Raw genomic sequence first — 18,877 nt, 5'->3', positions numbered from 1 at the left:
TAGCCGCCCTGCTCCAGACCCTGTTCCTATCTCTGTAACTGTTGTACACAGTGATGTCGTCTCTGAGGTCAGGTAGGAAATTAGCTCAGAGTAGTACTGGGGGCTGTGTTTCAGGGACGTTAGACAATTTTATCACTAGAGCTGCCCGGATTCTTGAACGTGAAATTGATCTAACAGAAAAAAGACTGTCCCTTGATTTGTCTTCTAAAAGATCCTCTCTGGGCAACCTTATGACAGTCCCCTCTCCTGTCCCTAGGCCCCCACAACCTATTTCCGATCATACAAAGAGTAATGAGCTTGGTTTGGATACTGGCTTAGCAGCAGGCCCACTGGTTAACACTCTAATTACAACACCTGGTTCTCCCCCTTTTGGTCTGCCCCCTACTGTCTTAGATAACCATTTACAGCCCTTGGTTGTTCTGCCTGGTCCCGCTACCTTGTCACTGGGTGCTCCGTTACCGTTAGACCAGGGGACGAACGCATGTGGGGTAGTGCTTCCAAAGGGCAATTCAGCTAACAATACCAAAGTGCCCGCTGTCTCGGTTCCCTGCCCCGATCCCATCCCCCCAGCGTCACAGGCTACTCCTGCCGCTGACGTGAGTTCCGTGCTCATTTCTTGCCCAGTGCCCTTATCCACCACACCTTCCTTGCCTGTCGTCCATGCTGAGGCTTTAGAGCAGCTGTTCAAGGCCTTTTTTACACCACTATATGAGAAAGTCAACCGTCTTTCTCAAGTAGTCGACAAACTAGAGGTTATGATGCTTGCCAACATGGTAATAATTGAGAAGCGTCTAGCTCCCCCTTTGCCTTCTGGGCCTACATTATCTTCTGATGTAACTACTGTGGCTGAGGCCGCTCAAAATGGCATTATCCCCATGTCTGGAATTCCTCCAGCCCCCCCTGCTCCCTCTGTCCCCCTCACAAACACCCCCCACCAGTCACCTTGTACCACTTCCCACCACGTTCCAGATAGCAATGCTAATAATAATAGAAGCCAATCCATCATTAAGCATTCCCACGTTCAGGGCACTGCTCCTTTTTCAGAACTTCCTCGCATTAATCTTCCGCCTGAGTCTCATCCTTATACTGCTATTCTGGTGGGTGTTCCCAGTCTTTCGCAGGGTAAGGCTGAGTCCCATAGTGAGTTAAAAAACAAGGTTACCTATTGGTTGAATCGTAATAGGCCTCTGCCCCCTTCTTCTTGTACAGAAATATTGACTGTTCGTAGGGTTTGTTGGTTGGGCAGTGGGGTTAAGGGAGTAGAGGGGGACTGTGTGCTTGTGAATTTCCGTGATCCCAGGGTGGTGCGTTATTTATGTTCCTACCCTAACATCTCGAGTGCCCCAGGAATTTTTGTTACGGATTTGTCTTATTTCTACCCCCCTGTACCTCTCCAGCACTTTAACGCTGGATCACTTGGTTGGGAGATGGTCCCTAGGGGTTCTCGTAGAGTACAGGGACTGGATTTCCACCTTCCACTATCAAACCCATATGCCCAGCTGAGTGACTTGGATGGGGTTGATTGACCTCTTTGCAGCCATAGCCCCGTACCTTATAGGCCCAGTGGTCGGGGTATGCATGAACGATCCCGCATGGACAAGAGGATTTCACCACCTGGTCTTTCTTGTGACCGGTCACATACACACCCCTACAAGCCCCTTGTTACACTTGCAGTTTTGGAGAGCTCTGATTTATCCCTGTCATGTGCTCCCATTACCACCAGTTGCATATGCTCTGATGTGGCATCTGACATCGTTGGCGTTGAATTCCCTTCTGTGCCTACAATACCTTTATGTTCCCCAATTCCCCGGGGATCTCCTAGTTCTCCAACTTTACATTGCACCCCAGTTCCCCTGGCCCCTCCCGGCTCCCCTGCCCTCTCCCTGGTTTCCTGGAACATTGCGGGTCTTCACAGCAAACTAAATAATGAGGACTGGTCTGCTTGGGTCTCTACCCATGATATCCTGGCTTTCCAGGAGACATGGGCTGTTGACCCTGTATGTTATCCTGGGTATGTAAACTTTTCTAAGGGGGCAACAAGTAACCCTAGGGGTCGTCCCTCTGGTGGTCTCTCTTTCTGGGTTAAGCAAACCTTGAAGTACAGCCTAACTGAACTGTCTATTGACAATCCAGATCTCCTGATTATCTCGCTACAGAGTAATGATGAACCCTTAATATTACTAATTAACATTTACAATCGGGGTCTTCCAGGAGGTCGTGGAACTAATACATTCTTACAACTGGATGAGTTCCTGGAGATAGTTGATCCTAGCTCCAATGTATTTATTATAGGTGATCTCAACTGCTGTTTTGAGCCGTTATACCCAGAATGTGATTCTTTGACCACGGAAATTGATATTATTTGGAACATACCCTTTCTTGCCCTCACTCCTATTAAACGCTGGAGCGAATCTGCTGTTCAGTGGACGAGTTTATGCCTCGAACATGGTTTTAGAGCTGCCAACGGACGAACCCCCTCGGATCCGTCGGGCAAAGTGACCTTTTCCGATGGCCGAGGACGTAGTAGTCGAATAGATTATGCTCTAATAAAAGTGGAGCATTGGCATACTCTGGGTGACATGATGATATTTGAGCGTATTGAGAGTGATCACAACCCCTTGGTTCTGACACTCCTGCTCAGTCCCCAGCTTAGAGGGACCCAAACCGAGATATTGACAGCAAATGCCCTCTTAACCAACAATCATCGTAGAGTGCGGTGGGATAGAGTTGCTCTCGATAGTGCCATACTCTCTGAGATAGGTGATAAAGTCTCCTCAGCAACTGTAGCTTTACAGTCTCTTAGGTCTGAAAACGGCGACTTTGCCGCTGCTACTAACATACATACCAATCTGTTTTTGGACCTAAAATCCATCTTTTCAAAACCCTGCAAGGCTATGCCTTCCAAGATCCCTAAGCAAAGCTCTTGGTATAATAAGAACTGCCGAGACTCATATAATGCCCTGAAAGCTGCTATCGCTTCTAAGGACCTGGCCACTATAAGATCCACGAGAAAACTTTATACCAGGGCCAAAGTCCAGGCGAAGCGTGACTGGGATAATGACCATTGGTGTGCCCTATTAGCAGCAAGTAAATTAAGGAACCCAACATTGTTCTGGCACACCTTGAAGTGGGGTAATACTTCTAACTCACAGGCTCCTTCCAACAATGTTTCTCCGGACAACTGGGTATCCCACTATGAATCCCAGTTCTCCGATGCTGATATGGCAATTACATCTTCTGAACCGCTTTGTTGGGACTCGCTTAGACCTTCTAACCTTGAGTTTGACGTTGATGAAGTTGAGATGGCAATTTCGAGGGTCCCCAATGGCAAGGCTCCTGGCATTGATTGTGTCCCTGCGGACCTTTTTAAATCCGATCCTGGCATTTGGGCCCCCTACATCGCTCTCTTAGCTAATGCTCTAGTTAAAGGGGCCCCTATCCCCGACTCATGGAAGGGCGCTGAGATCCTGCCCATCTATAAAAAAGGTGATCGTTCTTGCCCGGGCAATTATCGCCCCATTAGTCTTATTGACTGTGTACAAAAAATTGTAGCAAGAATGATTTTGGTAAGGATCCAGCTCTGGGCTGAGCAGTTTGATATTATTTCGCCCCTACAGGCAGGCTTTCGATCGTGCATTAGTACCATTGACCAGGCTTTTAAGTTTCAACTAATTGTCTGGAAAACGGTTTATCTTTGCAATGGCACAATCTATGCAGCTTTTGTAGACCTTCGGTCTGCCTTTGATTTGGTCAATAGGACTAAACTTTGGGGTGAATTAGCAGAGCTTGGACTATCTTCAGACCTTCTAAACATCATAATTAGGTTACATGACAATAATTTTGCCCAAGTTCGCTGGGGTAACCAAGGGCAGGTTACTGACAAGTTTAATGTAAATCGAGGCGTCAGACAAGGGTGTGTCCTTGCACCCACATTATTCTTACTATTTATTAATAGAGTTGTCCAATATTTTTCTAACAAATCTACAGATGCCCCCACACTAGGAGGGTCCAAGGTTCCGCTGCTTATGTTCGCGGACGACACCCTACTCCTCTCACAAACTTTGTCCGGGCTGCAGTCGGCATTGAACCTATTTTCTTCTTTTTGTTCCGACTGCGACCTGTCAGTTAACGTTTCAAAAACCAAATACATGGTCTTTAATAAAGGGAAACCTGTGAGGGGCCAGGTGACCATGGATAGTGGTGTTTTGGAACGCACAAATGTTATGACTTACCTGGGTGTTTTATTTGAAAATAAGTTGAACTGGGGACCCCAAATAGACGCTCTCTCTCTTAAATTTGCCCAACTATCCGGCTGTTTGATCAGGGAGCAAAAGCAATCCCAGGCTAAAATGATTGGTCCTCCGATCAAGATTTTTGAAGCCAGAATTAATTCAGCAATTTTAGATGGTGCCGAATTATGGGGTCATACTGATCTTTCCTCCCTGGTTATAGCCCAAAACAAATTTTTTAGAAAGCTAACAGGACTCCCCAGCTCAACGCCAGTGAAACCACTTCTTTTGGACCTTGGTTGTTGTTCATTTGATGACATTGCCAGGTTTAAACCTCTGGCTTATTGGAGGAGGCTATGGACAGTCTCCGAACTGGCTCCCTTTGCCAAAGCCTTTATGGACGTCCGTTGTATCTTGGGGGCGGGTGACCTACCTTGGTGTAAACATGTTAGTCTTTTATTGGATTCTATGGGCTTAGACACCCTTTGGTCTGACCCAGCTAACAGCTCTTTTCCCCCCAAACAAAGTTTCAAGACCCTCTATTGGTCTTTGATTTCCCAAAAACACATGTTATCTGTTTCCCCTGAGTCCCTGACTGGAAAATTCTTTGAATTTAAACTAACTCCTGTTTTCGAAGAGTATTGGGATATTATTACCAGGCCTAGTGACAGAAAACTATACCACCAATTCAGGGTAGGCTCCCTTCCCATCAACTCATTCACTAAAAAATGGAAGGGTGGCTCCCGTGATATCTGTAGGTGGTGTCCGGACTGTGTTGAATCAGTTGGCCACATATTCTTTGCCTGCCCGGCTTATGTTGCACCACGGGCTAAATGGCTAAAACCACTTTGTCAGAATATGGGCACTCGGCAAGGTTTTGTAGCACTTAACATTTTGCGATTTGATACCAATGAGTGTGTTGTAATCGCTGTGGCTAAATTCCTTGGCTGGGTCTGGATTATTCGCAGCAAGTCTTAATAGCCACCTGGTATGATGCTGTGACTTTCCTCTACCTTCTCAGTGTTTTATGGTCTATGTCTTTTTTACTGTTTTAAATGACATTGTATTTTAAATTTTATGCTTGTAAAATGTCTTTTATGATATTTTATCAAAATAAAGACTACATGAATTGAAATTGAATTGAATGAGTAGGAGAGTGAATGAGGAGGCCTGTGTAGCATGGCCTCGTGACTCTTCCTGGCAGAAGTGGTGTCACATGGGTTTGAAGAGGGACTGCCTTATGCATGTTCCATAGCTGGGGTCCAGTCACAGTGAAACGGTTGCTCGTTTTGCAGTGTTTTCTGTTATTGTCTGTGGAATGGCAAACCTGAGCAATAAACATCTAGGGCAATTTCTGCATCTTCTGTGGCCTTTCTCAAGGAGAACAAAGTCCACCCCATTATGGAGATAAATTGCCAATTATATAGATGCAATTAGGAATGTATTGATTACATACTGCAAACACCCATAAACCTATTGAGAGTGTAGTCAACAAATAAAGAAATAATTAAGTAGACATTCAAGAAATACAAATACAAATACAAGTAATCCAGATTGCTATTTTCATGGTAAGCAATCAGAACAAGATACCTCATTCTTAACTCTCTATTGTGACCGACTCACTTCTCTAGCAGCAAACAAGAACTAAGCACATTGAGCAAAGATTGGCAAACATACAGTAGAAAGAACTATGCCTTCCTTTTCTCCTCTTTCGTAGCTCAGAAATGTCACTGTTTTTAACCAGTCCCTTAGTAGGCCGTCCTTCACGCAACAGAGCATCCTTTTCTCTTGCTCTCCTGCAGATTAGTATCCCCGTTGACCGTCTTTTCAGGGATTGTGAACGTGTTTCATTGCATTATTTGGTTTCTTTTCTTTGTACAGTGCTCACGTAATTGATATTGTACTTTGGCTGAAGAATCCGCTTGAAGCTTTGCTCTGTTGGTCCTGATCCTTTGCAAAACATTTATTTCTCAGCAGCCCTGCGTGCAGCGTGTGCAGGGTTCACCTCAGGGTGGAGGTAGGCAATAGTGGTCCCCTGTCACAGCCCCTCCATGATGGCTCCACCTATGGGGCTTACTTAGAAAAGTCTTACTGAGTATGGGGAGTAGTACTGCAGGAGTGCTCTTTGAAGTGCCCTTACATGCCTCTGTGAATCAGCCCTGAAGTGTTCAACTCCCTGTTCGTAAACTGCAGAGGGAGCAGATCTTTCTGTTTGTCCTGACTGCATCGGAATATTCCCAGTTTAGATGTTTTAGGGACAACTCACAAAGGCATGTAAGAGAACACAAAAGAGTACAACAGGACTACCGCTGTATAAACACCAAACCGCCTTTGTGAATAGATGCCTCAGAGTCCAAAATGGCGCTCACAACCTAAGGCAAGGAGTGAGTGACTCCCAGACAGTTTCTGGTTGAAACGGTGTTGGTCACGGAGAGAGGTAAGAGCTACTGTGCTTCTCCTTCCCTTTACAACGTTAGGTCAGACCTGCCACCCCAGAAATCTTTTTGACCAGGTGGGAGAGGGAGCGACCTTGGAGAATGGTTGGGGCTTTTAGACTAAAGACTCCTGGAGGGGCAATGGAAGGGGCAGGACAGTGGAGGGTGGGCGGACCTTAGAGTCCGTCACTGCTGAAGAAGCGTCTCCTATCCCATTAAGCCCACAAAGAAAAGGCTTCCAAACCCAACCTGTCCCTCATGTGTTGGGGCCGATGCAGAACCCTTTAAGAAATTAAGAAATGTAAGGGGGCAGAGCCTCCAACACAAATACTGGAAAACTACTCTATGTTGGGGTATTAAGCTCATCCTGTGCTCACTGTGTGATAGTCACTGTTCACTGGGAGACCACGTGAGGACAGACAATAGTGTGAAACATACAGAGACATTTTGTGAGTTGGGAGGCCTGCCTAAGCCTTAGTATTCCTAGTGGGAGCCATTTTAGTGGTTATGTTTCATTCACATTTACATGCATATCAAAACAGAGAAAATATCTATGTAGAAAACCCTGTTAAGGTGGAGGTAGTAGGCTGCTTGCCTATTGAATTAATATCCATTTGTTTATCTTTACAGAATGCTTGGCTTCACGTTTTAAGGGCTGTTAATTATAAAGTCATTTTCTCTTTTGCTTCAAATTTAGTATATCATGGAGGATATAGAGAACAAGTCCACAAGGCATAACATTTACTTCAAGGCCGGAATGCATTTGATGATTCATTCTGGATGGAACTGGTTTGTAAGTGCAAGGTCAGACCATGCCAGATGTCCTTTCTAAAGTTCCATCTGTGCTTTGGTCAGCTATCAATTCAGCTTTACTGTTTACAATTAATTAGATGTGTTATGGGTGTCTTGAGATCTGTGTTCCTAAGACCTGCTCTTCCTAATAGGTCAGCTGAGATTCCTGAGACTGACCCATCAATTATAGCATTTCTGGTAAAAGGGTTAAGGAGTCAAAAAAGGTATTTTCAAGTAACTTAAAACTTGGCAAGATGATTTATTAGGCTTTTTGACCACCTTACCCCAAATGTAGGAGTTTACACGTGAATCAGCAGTCTCAGGTCAAACTCACAGTTTTGAGAGGTTGAAGTCAGAGGGCCTTTTACTTTCTGGGAACTAAAAATGTGGCCTTCTCAGTGGAGCACTACGGTGCTCTCCTAAAGAGGTTTGGACCCAAATTGGCAGAATTGCAAGACAAGGAGCTTGACACCACAGACAAAAAGGCATCTGTTTGGGGACAAGTTAATTGGCAAGATCTCGAACTATATTCAGTCTTTCACTGCTCTGAAAAGATTCCAGCAAACTCTCAGGTGTGTTTTTTAAATTAGTGTTTTCCCATAGACTTTCACTTGAATCATTGTTAATCATTAGTGATTCTTGTGCTCTGTCAATTCAGGCAGCTTTAAATATGAGTGAACAACCTAGGTCGGCTGATGTTCAAACAGCAGTTTAATCCTGCTCATGCTCCTCCACTAGTAGAGGAAACACTTTTGCTTACTTGTGACAAATCCTTTCATAAGGTCGGCGTGTAGCGATCCGCTACATCATCTGGTCATAGAGCAGTTGGCAGACATTTTGCCAAAAGGATCTCAGTTCCCTTTGCTCAAAGATTCTTCTGAAACCCAAGTATTATTTTTAAGATATCAGAATGAAATTAGATTTCCTAATTTAGTAACCAGACAATGAAAGGTTTGGGTTGGAACAGTATCAGATGTTAAGGCATTGGGCAGAGACAGAATAATATTTTCTCCTGATAGATATATTCTCTCATGCTGAGGCAAACACAACATTTGGTCCTTATTTCGACTTCGGCGAGAGCGGAGCGGGAGCATTGCAACACATCGGCAGAGCTCCTGCCCCATCAAACCTGCCATTTCATTGCTCTATTTAGAGTTGGGGATTGGGCCAGGTTTACCCCACTGGCTGTGCCAGGCCACAGTGATGGTCGCCCCACTCTATTGAGGGCATGGCAACAGTCACATATTTTTGCTACCCTTGTCCACCAAGCGCAGCATTGCGCACCTGGGCAGGGAAATGGTAGAATGGCTGACATTCACAGAGAAATAACTTCTTGCACCCTGGGGCCTTTTCTGTATTGGGAAAAAAGACTTTGTGACGGCTCCCTTCACTGCACAAAGATCGCCACTGGAATGGGAAGAGGTGAAATAGAGATGACAGTCATCCACCAGGGTCTAAATGACCTGCATTGTTTACGCCAATAGTTAACCATGTTGTTGATATTTGTGGTTAAATGTCTCAAAGGTTTCGAAGCACAGACTGTGGTTTTCAGACCAGCTTCTCCCTTTCACCTGTTGATATCATTAAAGACACCTTTCAAACCATTTTTTGCTTCTATTCTGGCTAAAGGGGAATAGGGATTTACACAATTAAAGGAGGAATGGATGTTTCACTGTTTGAATCTCAGTCAGAAAGGGAAGCAGTAGCATCTGGGTCTTCCGTGGCTTCTGGAAGGCTACATGACATTAACAAGCATTGATAAAGCCAATCGGTCTAGCATTTTACATAGCTACAGTTACCTGAAGTAGTTACTTTATGTACTTTTTGAGTCTGAAAAATTGTGTCAAGGTCTTTAACAAGACAGGAACCCTTCAGAACTTTATTAGTTGCCCCTCTCAAATCAGAACCAATTGCTTAACATGTCTGCCACAAAGCTACAATAACACATGTTGTTACTAAATGTCCCTCTTGAGTAAGATGCAACTGCTTAAAATGTCCTTCACAAAGTTGAGGGGGTGTGGGTCAAACATAAAAATGTACATATCCACTTTTTTTCTACTCTAATAAATTGTGCTTGATCTCAATAGGATATTAAATAGTTAAATAGGAAGTAAATATATATGATATGTATATGCTAATAAATCAATATCACAACTTTCAATAAATATCTTGATTACTATGGAACACTTGTAAAGACAACCTAGTATATAGGTACTAGCAATCAGTGGTTAGGCCAAATATATACACACACACATCACAGTGTCAATCACCACTGGGCGGTTAACGTTGGGCCTGCTTTTCGATAGACGGAGTGCTTTTTCGTTTGTTCATAACTTTGGCACCATTTTACAAATCTTCATGAAATCTTTAAAAAATATATCATCCACTTCAGCTTCTTCCTGGAAATCTCGGGGTGATCCATCAAGCGGGGGTCGAGAGAAAAGGGGGTCCCAAAATTCAAAATTCTCATTCAATTTCCATAAACATTTTTATTACCGCAAAAACTATTGAAGCTAGATCTTGGTACAGAATGTATTCTTTTTGTGATTCGGTGCAACTTCATTAAGTAATTTTTGAAAAATTAGGGTACACAATATTTTGTATATCTGGATGGCTCAAACTCAATTTAACAACAGAGAGGATTCTGATTGGCCCTGGGGGTCTTTTTTACCCTTGGGCCATCATGCTCCTGTGGCCTCTGACTGGCTGCCAGCAACCTAAAGAAACATTTTGACGGCAGCTATTACAGAACATGGGGACTTAATCTCCTTTCCCACAATTATTTTAACAAAACATATAAGGGGGCAGGATGAGGAAACCCTGCCCATCTAGACCTTGTGGGAAGATCCCAGAGGCATCCCCAGGCCCCAAATAGTAAGATAAATAGGGCATTTTTGCCACAATCCCACAGGACTACTGCAACAATAAAAAGAAAATGACTGCCTGCCATTTTTTACTCAATACCTTGGAAAAGGGAGACTGAGTCCCTCCGAGCCGATTTTGTGCCCAGAGGACTCCATCCTCGGGGGCCAACTTATAACTAAAGGGGAGGGGACAAGCACCACCTCTCCTCCCCCTGAGCCTTTAGCTGCCCTGTGAACCTAATCCCCTGGAGCTAAACTGTTTATTTTTAGGGTAGGGAGGTGTGTGGCATCCTCACCGAGCCTGTAGCAGCCCAAGGGACCCCATCCCGTTGCCCAAAACTTTAGTCTTATGGGATGGGGCCATGCAGCCCACCGCCCCAAGCCTTAACCTGCCCCGGGGACCCCATCCCACAGGGTCAGCTCTTTAACTGTCTCTCGGGTAGCCCACCCTCGGGACACAGTGATTTTCCCTGCTCACAGAACTGCAGGCCCCTGGCAAGAGCTTTGAAAATACTCTCTCCAGATGGGAGGCTACTTCTGGTCCCCTGACTGCACTCTTATGGGCAGGGAAACTCTGATTACTCCTACCTGGTGGAATCAAGCAAAGCAGCTGCTTTCACTGGGTGGGAGCATATTCCGGCTCCATTGCAGGGGTTGGCTGGGGCCACGGTGGCCAGAATGTTATGTTTTGTGGGTGCCTCGGGGGGGGGGGGGACGGGTCAGCGGGGCACCAACTTATAATGCATTAGACCATGGAGGATGGGGTCCCCGGGGCCTCTTAAGGCTTGAGGAGGGAGGTTCTGTGCCCTTTCCCTGTACATTTTTGGCCCTGGGGAATGGGGTCCCCCTTGGCAATAGTGGCTTAGGGAGGGGATCTGAGCGCCCCCTCACCCTTTGAAAACAAAGGGCCCTGGGGGATGGGGTACCAGAGGACAATATTGGCTTGGGAAGAGAGGCCACTTACCCCCCTTTATTGATAAAGGCCCCGGGATGGGGTCCCCTGGGCCACTGGTGGCTTGGGAATGAGCTGCACGTCCCCTCCTCCCAGCAGGCATCTGGCTGCCTGTGAAGGGTTGCAGCCAGCTCCACGCTGCACAGCCAAAGGCCTTGTGCTACTGGGGTTGGCTGCCTGTGGGGGGTTGGATGGCCATGCTCTGCATTGGGTTGCTGGCCTGCCAGGGATTGGACGGACGTCATGGACGCAGCCCAGGCCCTGTCGCCAATCGCACACAGCCCACGGCCATGCTAGTGTTGTCCTCAATTATGTTATTTCAGATGTTGCAGTGGTGTAGGGCATGGGTTAATTCAGAGGTCAAATGAAAAAGCAATGAAAATCTTTCATCAACCCACAGTTTTGCTAACCGTTACTAGGTGTCCATCAGAATGCAAAAGCAGTGAAATTCTTTCATGAAACTGCAGTTCCACTAGTCTTAACTAGGTGTCCCTAAAGTCAAATGCATTGATATTCTTTCATGAAGGTGTAGTTACACAGTTTAGCTGCCCCTCACAAGTCAAATGCAAAAGCATTGAAATTCTTACATTAAGCCTCAATTCCACTAATCATCAATTTTTGTCCTTCAAAAGTTGAAGGCAAAAGCAATGAAATTATTTCATGAAGCTGCAGTTCGACAGATCGTTACTATGCGTCCCTTTCTAGTCAAATGAAAAAGCTTTGAAATTCTTACATAAACTTGCAGTTCCAATAGTTGTTACTTGTTGCCCCTCACAAGTGAATGGCAAAAGCATTAAAATATTTTCATGAAACTGCATTTTGACTTGTTTTTAATAGAGGTCCAGCTCAATTCAGAAGCAACTACTTCAAATGACCTGTACCATGCTGAGGGGGTGTGGTTTTTCATCAAATCATTTTACATACACACGTTTTCTATTTTAATAATTTGTGCTTGTTTTACAAAGGATTAATCATTTGTCAAACCTGTTTCATATTAATAAGTCAAAATTGCAGATTTCAGTGCATTTCTTGTTGTGTTTTTAAAGTTTGTGATCACACTCTGCTAATTATAGGAACTTTAATTCACTGATACAATTGGCTTATTTTGGCTGTTTATGTTTTAGTGGGTGTACGCTTTGTCTTTGATTTGAGAGGAGTGCTTTCTGCATACTGTCAGTGCTCGTACAATACTCCAACAGGGGAGCCGCAGTTCCACAAATAGTTACTAGAGTGCTCTCTCAAGTCAGACACAAGTGGTTGAAATGTCAATCACAATGTTGTGGGGTGTGTAGCTTCAACCTAGAAATCGGCTTATACACTCCAGCCACTCTAATCACTTCTGCTCATTTTCAGTAGGATAAATAAATATATTAAACATGGTTTTTAGTGAGGAATACACATTGTATTTTACAGTAAATGTCTCAAGAGTTATGTAAATAGTTGATGTAACCCTGCTGTACAGAGGGACTGGGAATTGCAAAAGTCTAACAATTTCTATTTTGCAGGTGTATGAGTTAGATGCAGTAACTCAAATTGAAGGCATCCAATGGCTGGAATGGGCTGGTCTGTTGATCTGTAATTTCTGCTGTGGGGGAAGGGAGTATAATTTGAGTAACATGTCCACAGACTAGTGGTGAAAGAGTGTTGATTGGGAGCCCCTATATATGCATGTATATTTCATTTGATATTTTTTTTAAAACATGAGGCTGGGAGGACAGCTAAAGCTGTCTTTAGGCCAGACCTAAAAAGGTGGCAACATGGTCTTATCAGTCTACTTGCAGGGCATTGTAATACAACCAGTGGCACAGAACATCATCGAGGTGTCTGAATGTGTCACAATAGAGCCTCTGGTCCCATATGCAGAAACACAAGTAAAGGTTTAGATGCCTTTGAAGACACAATCATAAATATTATTCCTCTCAGCTACTCAAAAGATCCTTTCTTGTGTTTCAATTTCAAGTGAGAAGGGATTAATTATCAAGGAATCAGTTACATCCTAATTGGCTCCCTTAGAATTAGCAGTTTCATCATTTCAACTCAGTTGCATAAGACGTGTTGGTACAATAATGCAGTGTGGCATAGCAAGGGGTTCTGGGCGGTCCACAACAGGCGGCACGAGTTTAGGGGGCAGCAACCAGCGAACCCCCCCCCCACCCTCACCTGTGGCCGCCGCGGGCAGCGGCCTCTGGAATCACCAGTACACCCCCCCCTCTCTTAGACTCAGCTGCCACTGGTGGCAAACGCAGGGGCAGCCATGGGTGGCCTAAGGCCTAGCTATACCACTGCAATAATGCCAGTAGCAAGTAGGAACAGGGCTTGTCGCAGACTTAAGGTCTGTAAGGGTAGCCTGCTTCATAATTGAAAGAGGTATAATGGCATCACTAAACAATGAAAGACTAAAAGGGCAGTATATGTTTTGCCCTTTGTATTCTTTTTTTTAATCCACGATCTATGTATTTTTTCTCTCTGATCCTATAGAAATAAGTAATGAAGATATCAGTCATAATATGTGCTGCATAAATGAGCGCTAGGAATTAATAAATTGTGCACAGTTTGTTTAAAATGGGCATCACAACCCACAATTTCAGAAAGCCACTCTGTTCCCAATAACCTTTTATTTAGTGCCACACACAATGCAGGCAAGCCAGTTTTGTAAAAATCAGATTGTTGATTCATTAATACACAGTTCTGTGAAGGTCTGGTAGACTCTTAGTTGGACAACAGCATGACCTCCCAGCAGTGCTAATACACTATGCGGGCATATCACAGGGACTTTTTGAAGTGGTATTGATGGACAGCACCAGCAGGCCTCAGGATAATATTAATCTATAGCGCCAGCAATTCTCTGTATTTCAATTATGGATAGCACCATCACTTCTCCGATAGACTGCTATACTTTTAGTGGGACAGTACCAGAATTTGTCATCTATGCTACTGTACTTTAATAGTATTGTACTGATACTTCTGATGACAAATACTATACTTTTAATCAGATTGTGCTGGTACGTTTGAGGCGTGATGCTACACCTATAATCAGACTACAACGGTACCAGCACTTCTCACCAGGGATGCTATATTTCAAAAAGATAGTAAAAGCTCTCCTTCCTAGTACTGCTATACTTTAACACGGCTGTACTGAAATAGCATTGAATTCTAATAAGATTGTATCAACACATGCCACTAGGGCTTCTAGATTTTTACAGGGGCTTCACTAGCACTTCCCTGCAGGATGGCAGTACTTAATAGGTGAGTACTAGCATTTTCAGCTTGTCTGCTAGACGTGTAGTGGTATATTACCAGCTGTTCAAAGCATGGCTGCTATTCATACAATGCAAATATTACCATCACCTCTCTGCTGGACTGCTTTAGTTAATGTGACTATGTGCCAGCACTTTTTAGCATGGCTGCCACATATTAAAAGGAATGGTCCCAGCACTTCGTTGATGGGCTGCTTTACTTCATGGAGTAGTGACAGCACTTTTTAGCATGGCTGCTATACTTGTAATGGTATATTACCAATACTTCTCTTCAGCACTGCTCTTTACGTAATGGGATGGTGCTAGCACTTTTTAGCATACTTTTGAGGGAGGAGTACCAGCAGTTCTCAGTAGGGCTGGTATGATTTTAATAGTATAGCATTGTCCTTTTTAGCTACACTGCTATCTTTTAATTGTGCAGTGTTCGCACTAGTACTACTTAAAAGCAGTACTTATGCTTCAAATAAGGCAGTAAAACCACTTAACATGCCTGCTATACAATAATATAACAATCTGAACAACTTTCAATAGGACAGTAGCAACACTTTTCGGTAAGTCCTCAATGCTTCAAATGGTGCATAACAACTTGTGTTATTAGTACTTCTGTCCATTTACCTGAAAGGTGCCAGTAGTTTTTTTTTACTAGGGTTACTTAGTATATTTTAATGGAAGAGTGCATGCACTACACTTAATAGGACCATACCAGCACTTCCATGAAAGACAGCTTTACTTTTAAAGGGACAGTGCCTGTGTTTCTGGGTAGGAATAAGCTACTTTGAAACAGGACACTGAACACGTGTTTTTATTTGCTTCTAACCGTGCAATATTTGCTCAAGTCAGAAACACTATAAACCTGGATAATGAAATGGCCTCCAGCTGAGCCGGCGCAGGCTGTACCTTGGAGTCGATGACCAGTGGCAGGGCCAGGAAGAGCAGGGGTACAAGGTAGATGATCAGGTAGTTCCGATATGCCAGCAGGGTTCTCCAGCAGGACGCCATTCTGCCCCGGATAAAGTGCTGGCACTTGGAGTAGGAAACACTTCAGTGGGTAAAGCCGGAGACCCCGGGAGCTCTCCTCCTGCAGGCGCTGCTATTCAATGTGCCTGGGACTCATCCCCTCCGAACTCGACACTGACAGCCTCGGTGGAAGATGACAAGGAAGAAGGAAGCAAGGAGTCTGGGACGGAATGAACGGAGATTAGTTTATGGTGCAACATAAACAACAAGTTAACTGTTTCCGTGCCGGGCACCTGCCCGCTACGCCTTCCTGGCAGGCTGCCAGTGTACGGAGACCGTGACTACAGCCGCACAAAGGGAGGCTCTTTCGCCGCTGCTCGTCGAGGCATGCAGGAATCATCACTTATCGTGTCAGGACTCACCTAGGTCACAACAGCAGAACTCACCATATCCACACTCGCAGCTCCCAGGGCTCACCATACTCACAGGCTGTGTCTCAGCTCCTACAGTTCACGTTTCTCACACCCTCCAGAGCGAACCTTACTGACACTCGCCTTCCCAAGAGCCCACCATACTTGCTGTTATAGCCCCACAGTTCCCATTCGCAGGTCACGGAGCTCATCTTATTCACACTTACATCCCCAAGAGCTTATTTTTTCACAACCGATCCCTGGAGTGCCAACTATTGACCAAGAGCTCCCGTTTCTCACTGGCACAGCCCCAAACTCCCGATTTCAGTTTCCATGGCTCTCCACCCTCATAGCGCCTCAACTTCACCTTCCTCCTACCCCCCACGAGCTCACCGTACCCATTGCCATAGTCAAATAGCTCCTTTATTTACAGCTCCTAGAGCTCACCTTATTCACACTCTCCGATAGTTCACGTTATTCAGAGTCACCCCCTCCCCACAGGAGCCACCTTATTGTTAAAGTCCCAGAGATCCCATATTCATATTCGCAGCTCCTAAAGCTCGTCACACTCAGCTCCGCCAGTTCACTACCCCAAGAGCTCACCCTGCTCACTGTCAGAGTCCCAGAGCTCCCTTTCCACAGCTCATAAAGCTCCCTATGTTGATACTTATAGCCCCAGAGCACACCTTATTCACAACAACACCCACCTTATTCACACTCACTACCCCAGAGAATACCTTATTCACAATCACAACAGCATTCACCTTATTCACACTCCCTGCCACCAGAGCTCACTTCAGTTACAAGCTCATCTCATTTACGCTCACATCTGCATAGAGCATATACTTACTCCCCCAAAAGCTCATATAATTAACATCACATCCCCATGTGTTCATCCATTTCCCACTATCCAACAGAGCTCACCTTATTCACACTCACATCCCAAATTGCATCCCTTACTCACAATCATAGCCCCATAATTTGTTACTTACAGCTCTAAGAACTCATCTAATTCATACTTTCATCTCCAAGTACTCACATTTTTCACAGTCATAGCCCTCAGAATTCACTTAATTCATTCACAGCTTCTAAAGGTAATTTCATTTATGCTTGTGACTGCCAGAGTGCAACATATTCACACCCACATTCCCAGTACTCGTCTTATTCACTTCTACAGCCCCCTTATTGCTTTATTCACATTCACATCTCCAAAGGCTCGACATATTCATACTGACAGTTCCATCATTCACTGTTATTTGCAGATTACGGGGAACACCTTTTCCACCATCGCTAATCTTCCTCGGCGACCTCAACAACCACCTGGAGGTTCCAATCATGACTAACGTCCTTGAGGAACTGTCCAACCTCACACTCACCCAGCAAGTTGAAGGCCCCCATTTACGCTGCCAGACATGTACTGCACACCATATTTGCTAGCCTCAGTAACATCACAGTAGATAAGCTCACGCCAATCACTTGGTTCCACCATTCCCTCATCAACTTCAGCATACCCATCCCACACCACCACAGAAACACCATCAACAAGTCTTCATGACAGCCCTAGAACAAAATCTCAGAATCATCCTGGTCTTTCAAACTGCTACACCACGGGCTTTGATACAACAACAGCTTCCCTGAATCCATCTCCAACTTCAACACCAGGGCCACCACCTGTGCAGATACCTTGAATTCTCTCAAAGGCAACAAAGCCACAAGAATCATACAGCAAGAAAGCTAATACATGGAAGAGCTCAGGGTCACCAAAAGCATCTTAAATGCAGATGGATACAAGGTCAGAACAATACCGACAAGAGCACCTTTACACCTCAGGCACTGCCATCAGCAATTCAGAGCCACCAAATGCCGAGCAACTCACTAACTGCATTGAAAGCACCACCAACAGCGCCAAGGAAATCTTTGCCATAGTGAAAGACTTCACCTCTCATGTAGCAAGCTCTATCAGTGTAATCCCCTCTCAGGACCTTTAGACCCAGCTGTTCTTAGACTTCAGGAACAAGATCACTAGCATCTATGAAATCTTTGGGTTCCAACCAAATTCTTTCATCCTCGAATCCCTCCTGCCCATTTCTACCAACACCCAGAAGACCACCCGGACCACCTAGGCCATCATCACCAAACTGGAAAGGTTGTATGATTGAACCCCGTATGCATTTACCATGCACGCCTTTAAAACAGTCACTATCCCGACTGCGATGTTACCACATGTCCTTTTACCACACAGGACATTACAACAACTTGCCTTAGGGGAGTGCTGGACTTTGGAATAGTATAATTTCTGATTTCAACTCCAGTCTACACAACAGTAGGGAAATTATTGGACTTAAAATCCAACAGCAGTCCAACACTGCACCCTCTAAAGCAAGTCGTTGTAATAACTTGCGGGGTAAAGGAAAGCGTGGTAATGTTGCAGTCGGGTTAGTCACTGCGTTGTAAATGCAGGACGTAGTAGTGATGTTTCCCCTCTACAAACTGCAACAGCCATGCAATTCATTGCAGAGAACCTTCAGGCCCCTGCACTGACCATGTCTTTATCAAAGGGCTGTATCCCATCAGCATAACCCTCACCTTGATTCAGAATAACTGAATCATCACAGCCATATACCTGGATGTCTGGACACATGCCGCAGTACTCCCCCTCCTCAAGAAACCTTCCGAAGATCCAAAGACACTAGCCAACTGCTGACCTATCTCCCAGATACTCTGCCCAGCAACAGTCCTGGAAAAGATGATTAACAAATGCCTAGCCACCCACCTTACTGACAACCACCTCCTTGACACCACTTAATCAGCATTCAGGCCCAACCACAGTACAGAGACCACTATAATGGCTGCCACAGACGGCACCTTGATGATCATGGACAGAGGTGGCACCATGGCCCTCATCCTACTGGAACTTTCCGCAGCCTTAGACACCATCTCCCACCTTATCCGTAAGCAATGACTGCACAAAACTGGCAGCG

The 18,877-nt window shown here is 44.9% G+C and overlaps 1 protein-coding gene across 1 annotated transcript in view; it reads right to left on the bottom strand.

Annotated features, from left to right (window-relative positions):
• Positions 1-15,865, bottom strand: part of SLC13A2 (solute carrier family 13 member 2) — a 255,046-nt gene extending 239,181 nt beyond the window's left edge. Inside the window, exon 1 of the mRNA XM_085649113.1 lies at positions 15,427-15,865. Coding sequence (XP_085505239.1) covers positions 15,427-15,528 — 102 coding nt within the window. The 5' untranslated portion in view covers positions 15,529-15,865. The remainder of the gene's footprint in view (positions 1-15,426) is intronic.
• Positions 15,866-18,877: the final 3,012 nt, after the last annotated feature.

The sequence above is a fragment of the Triturus cristatus genome, chromosome 3_2 (assembly GCF_964204655.1).
Source record: "Triturus cristatus chromosome 3_2, aTriCri1.1, whole genome shotgun sequence".
Lineage (NCBI taxonomy): Eukaryota > Metazoa > Chordata > Amphibia > Caudata > Salamandridae > Triturus > Triturus cristatus.
This window is presented reverse-complemented; position numbering and strand designations above follow the sequence as displayed.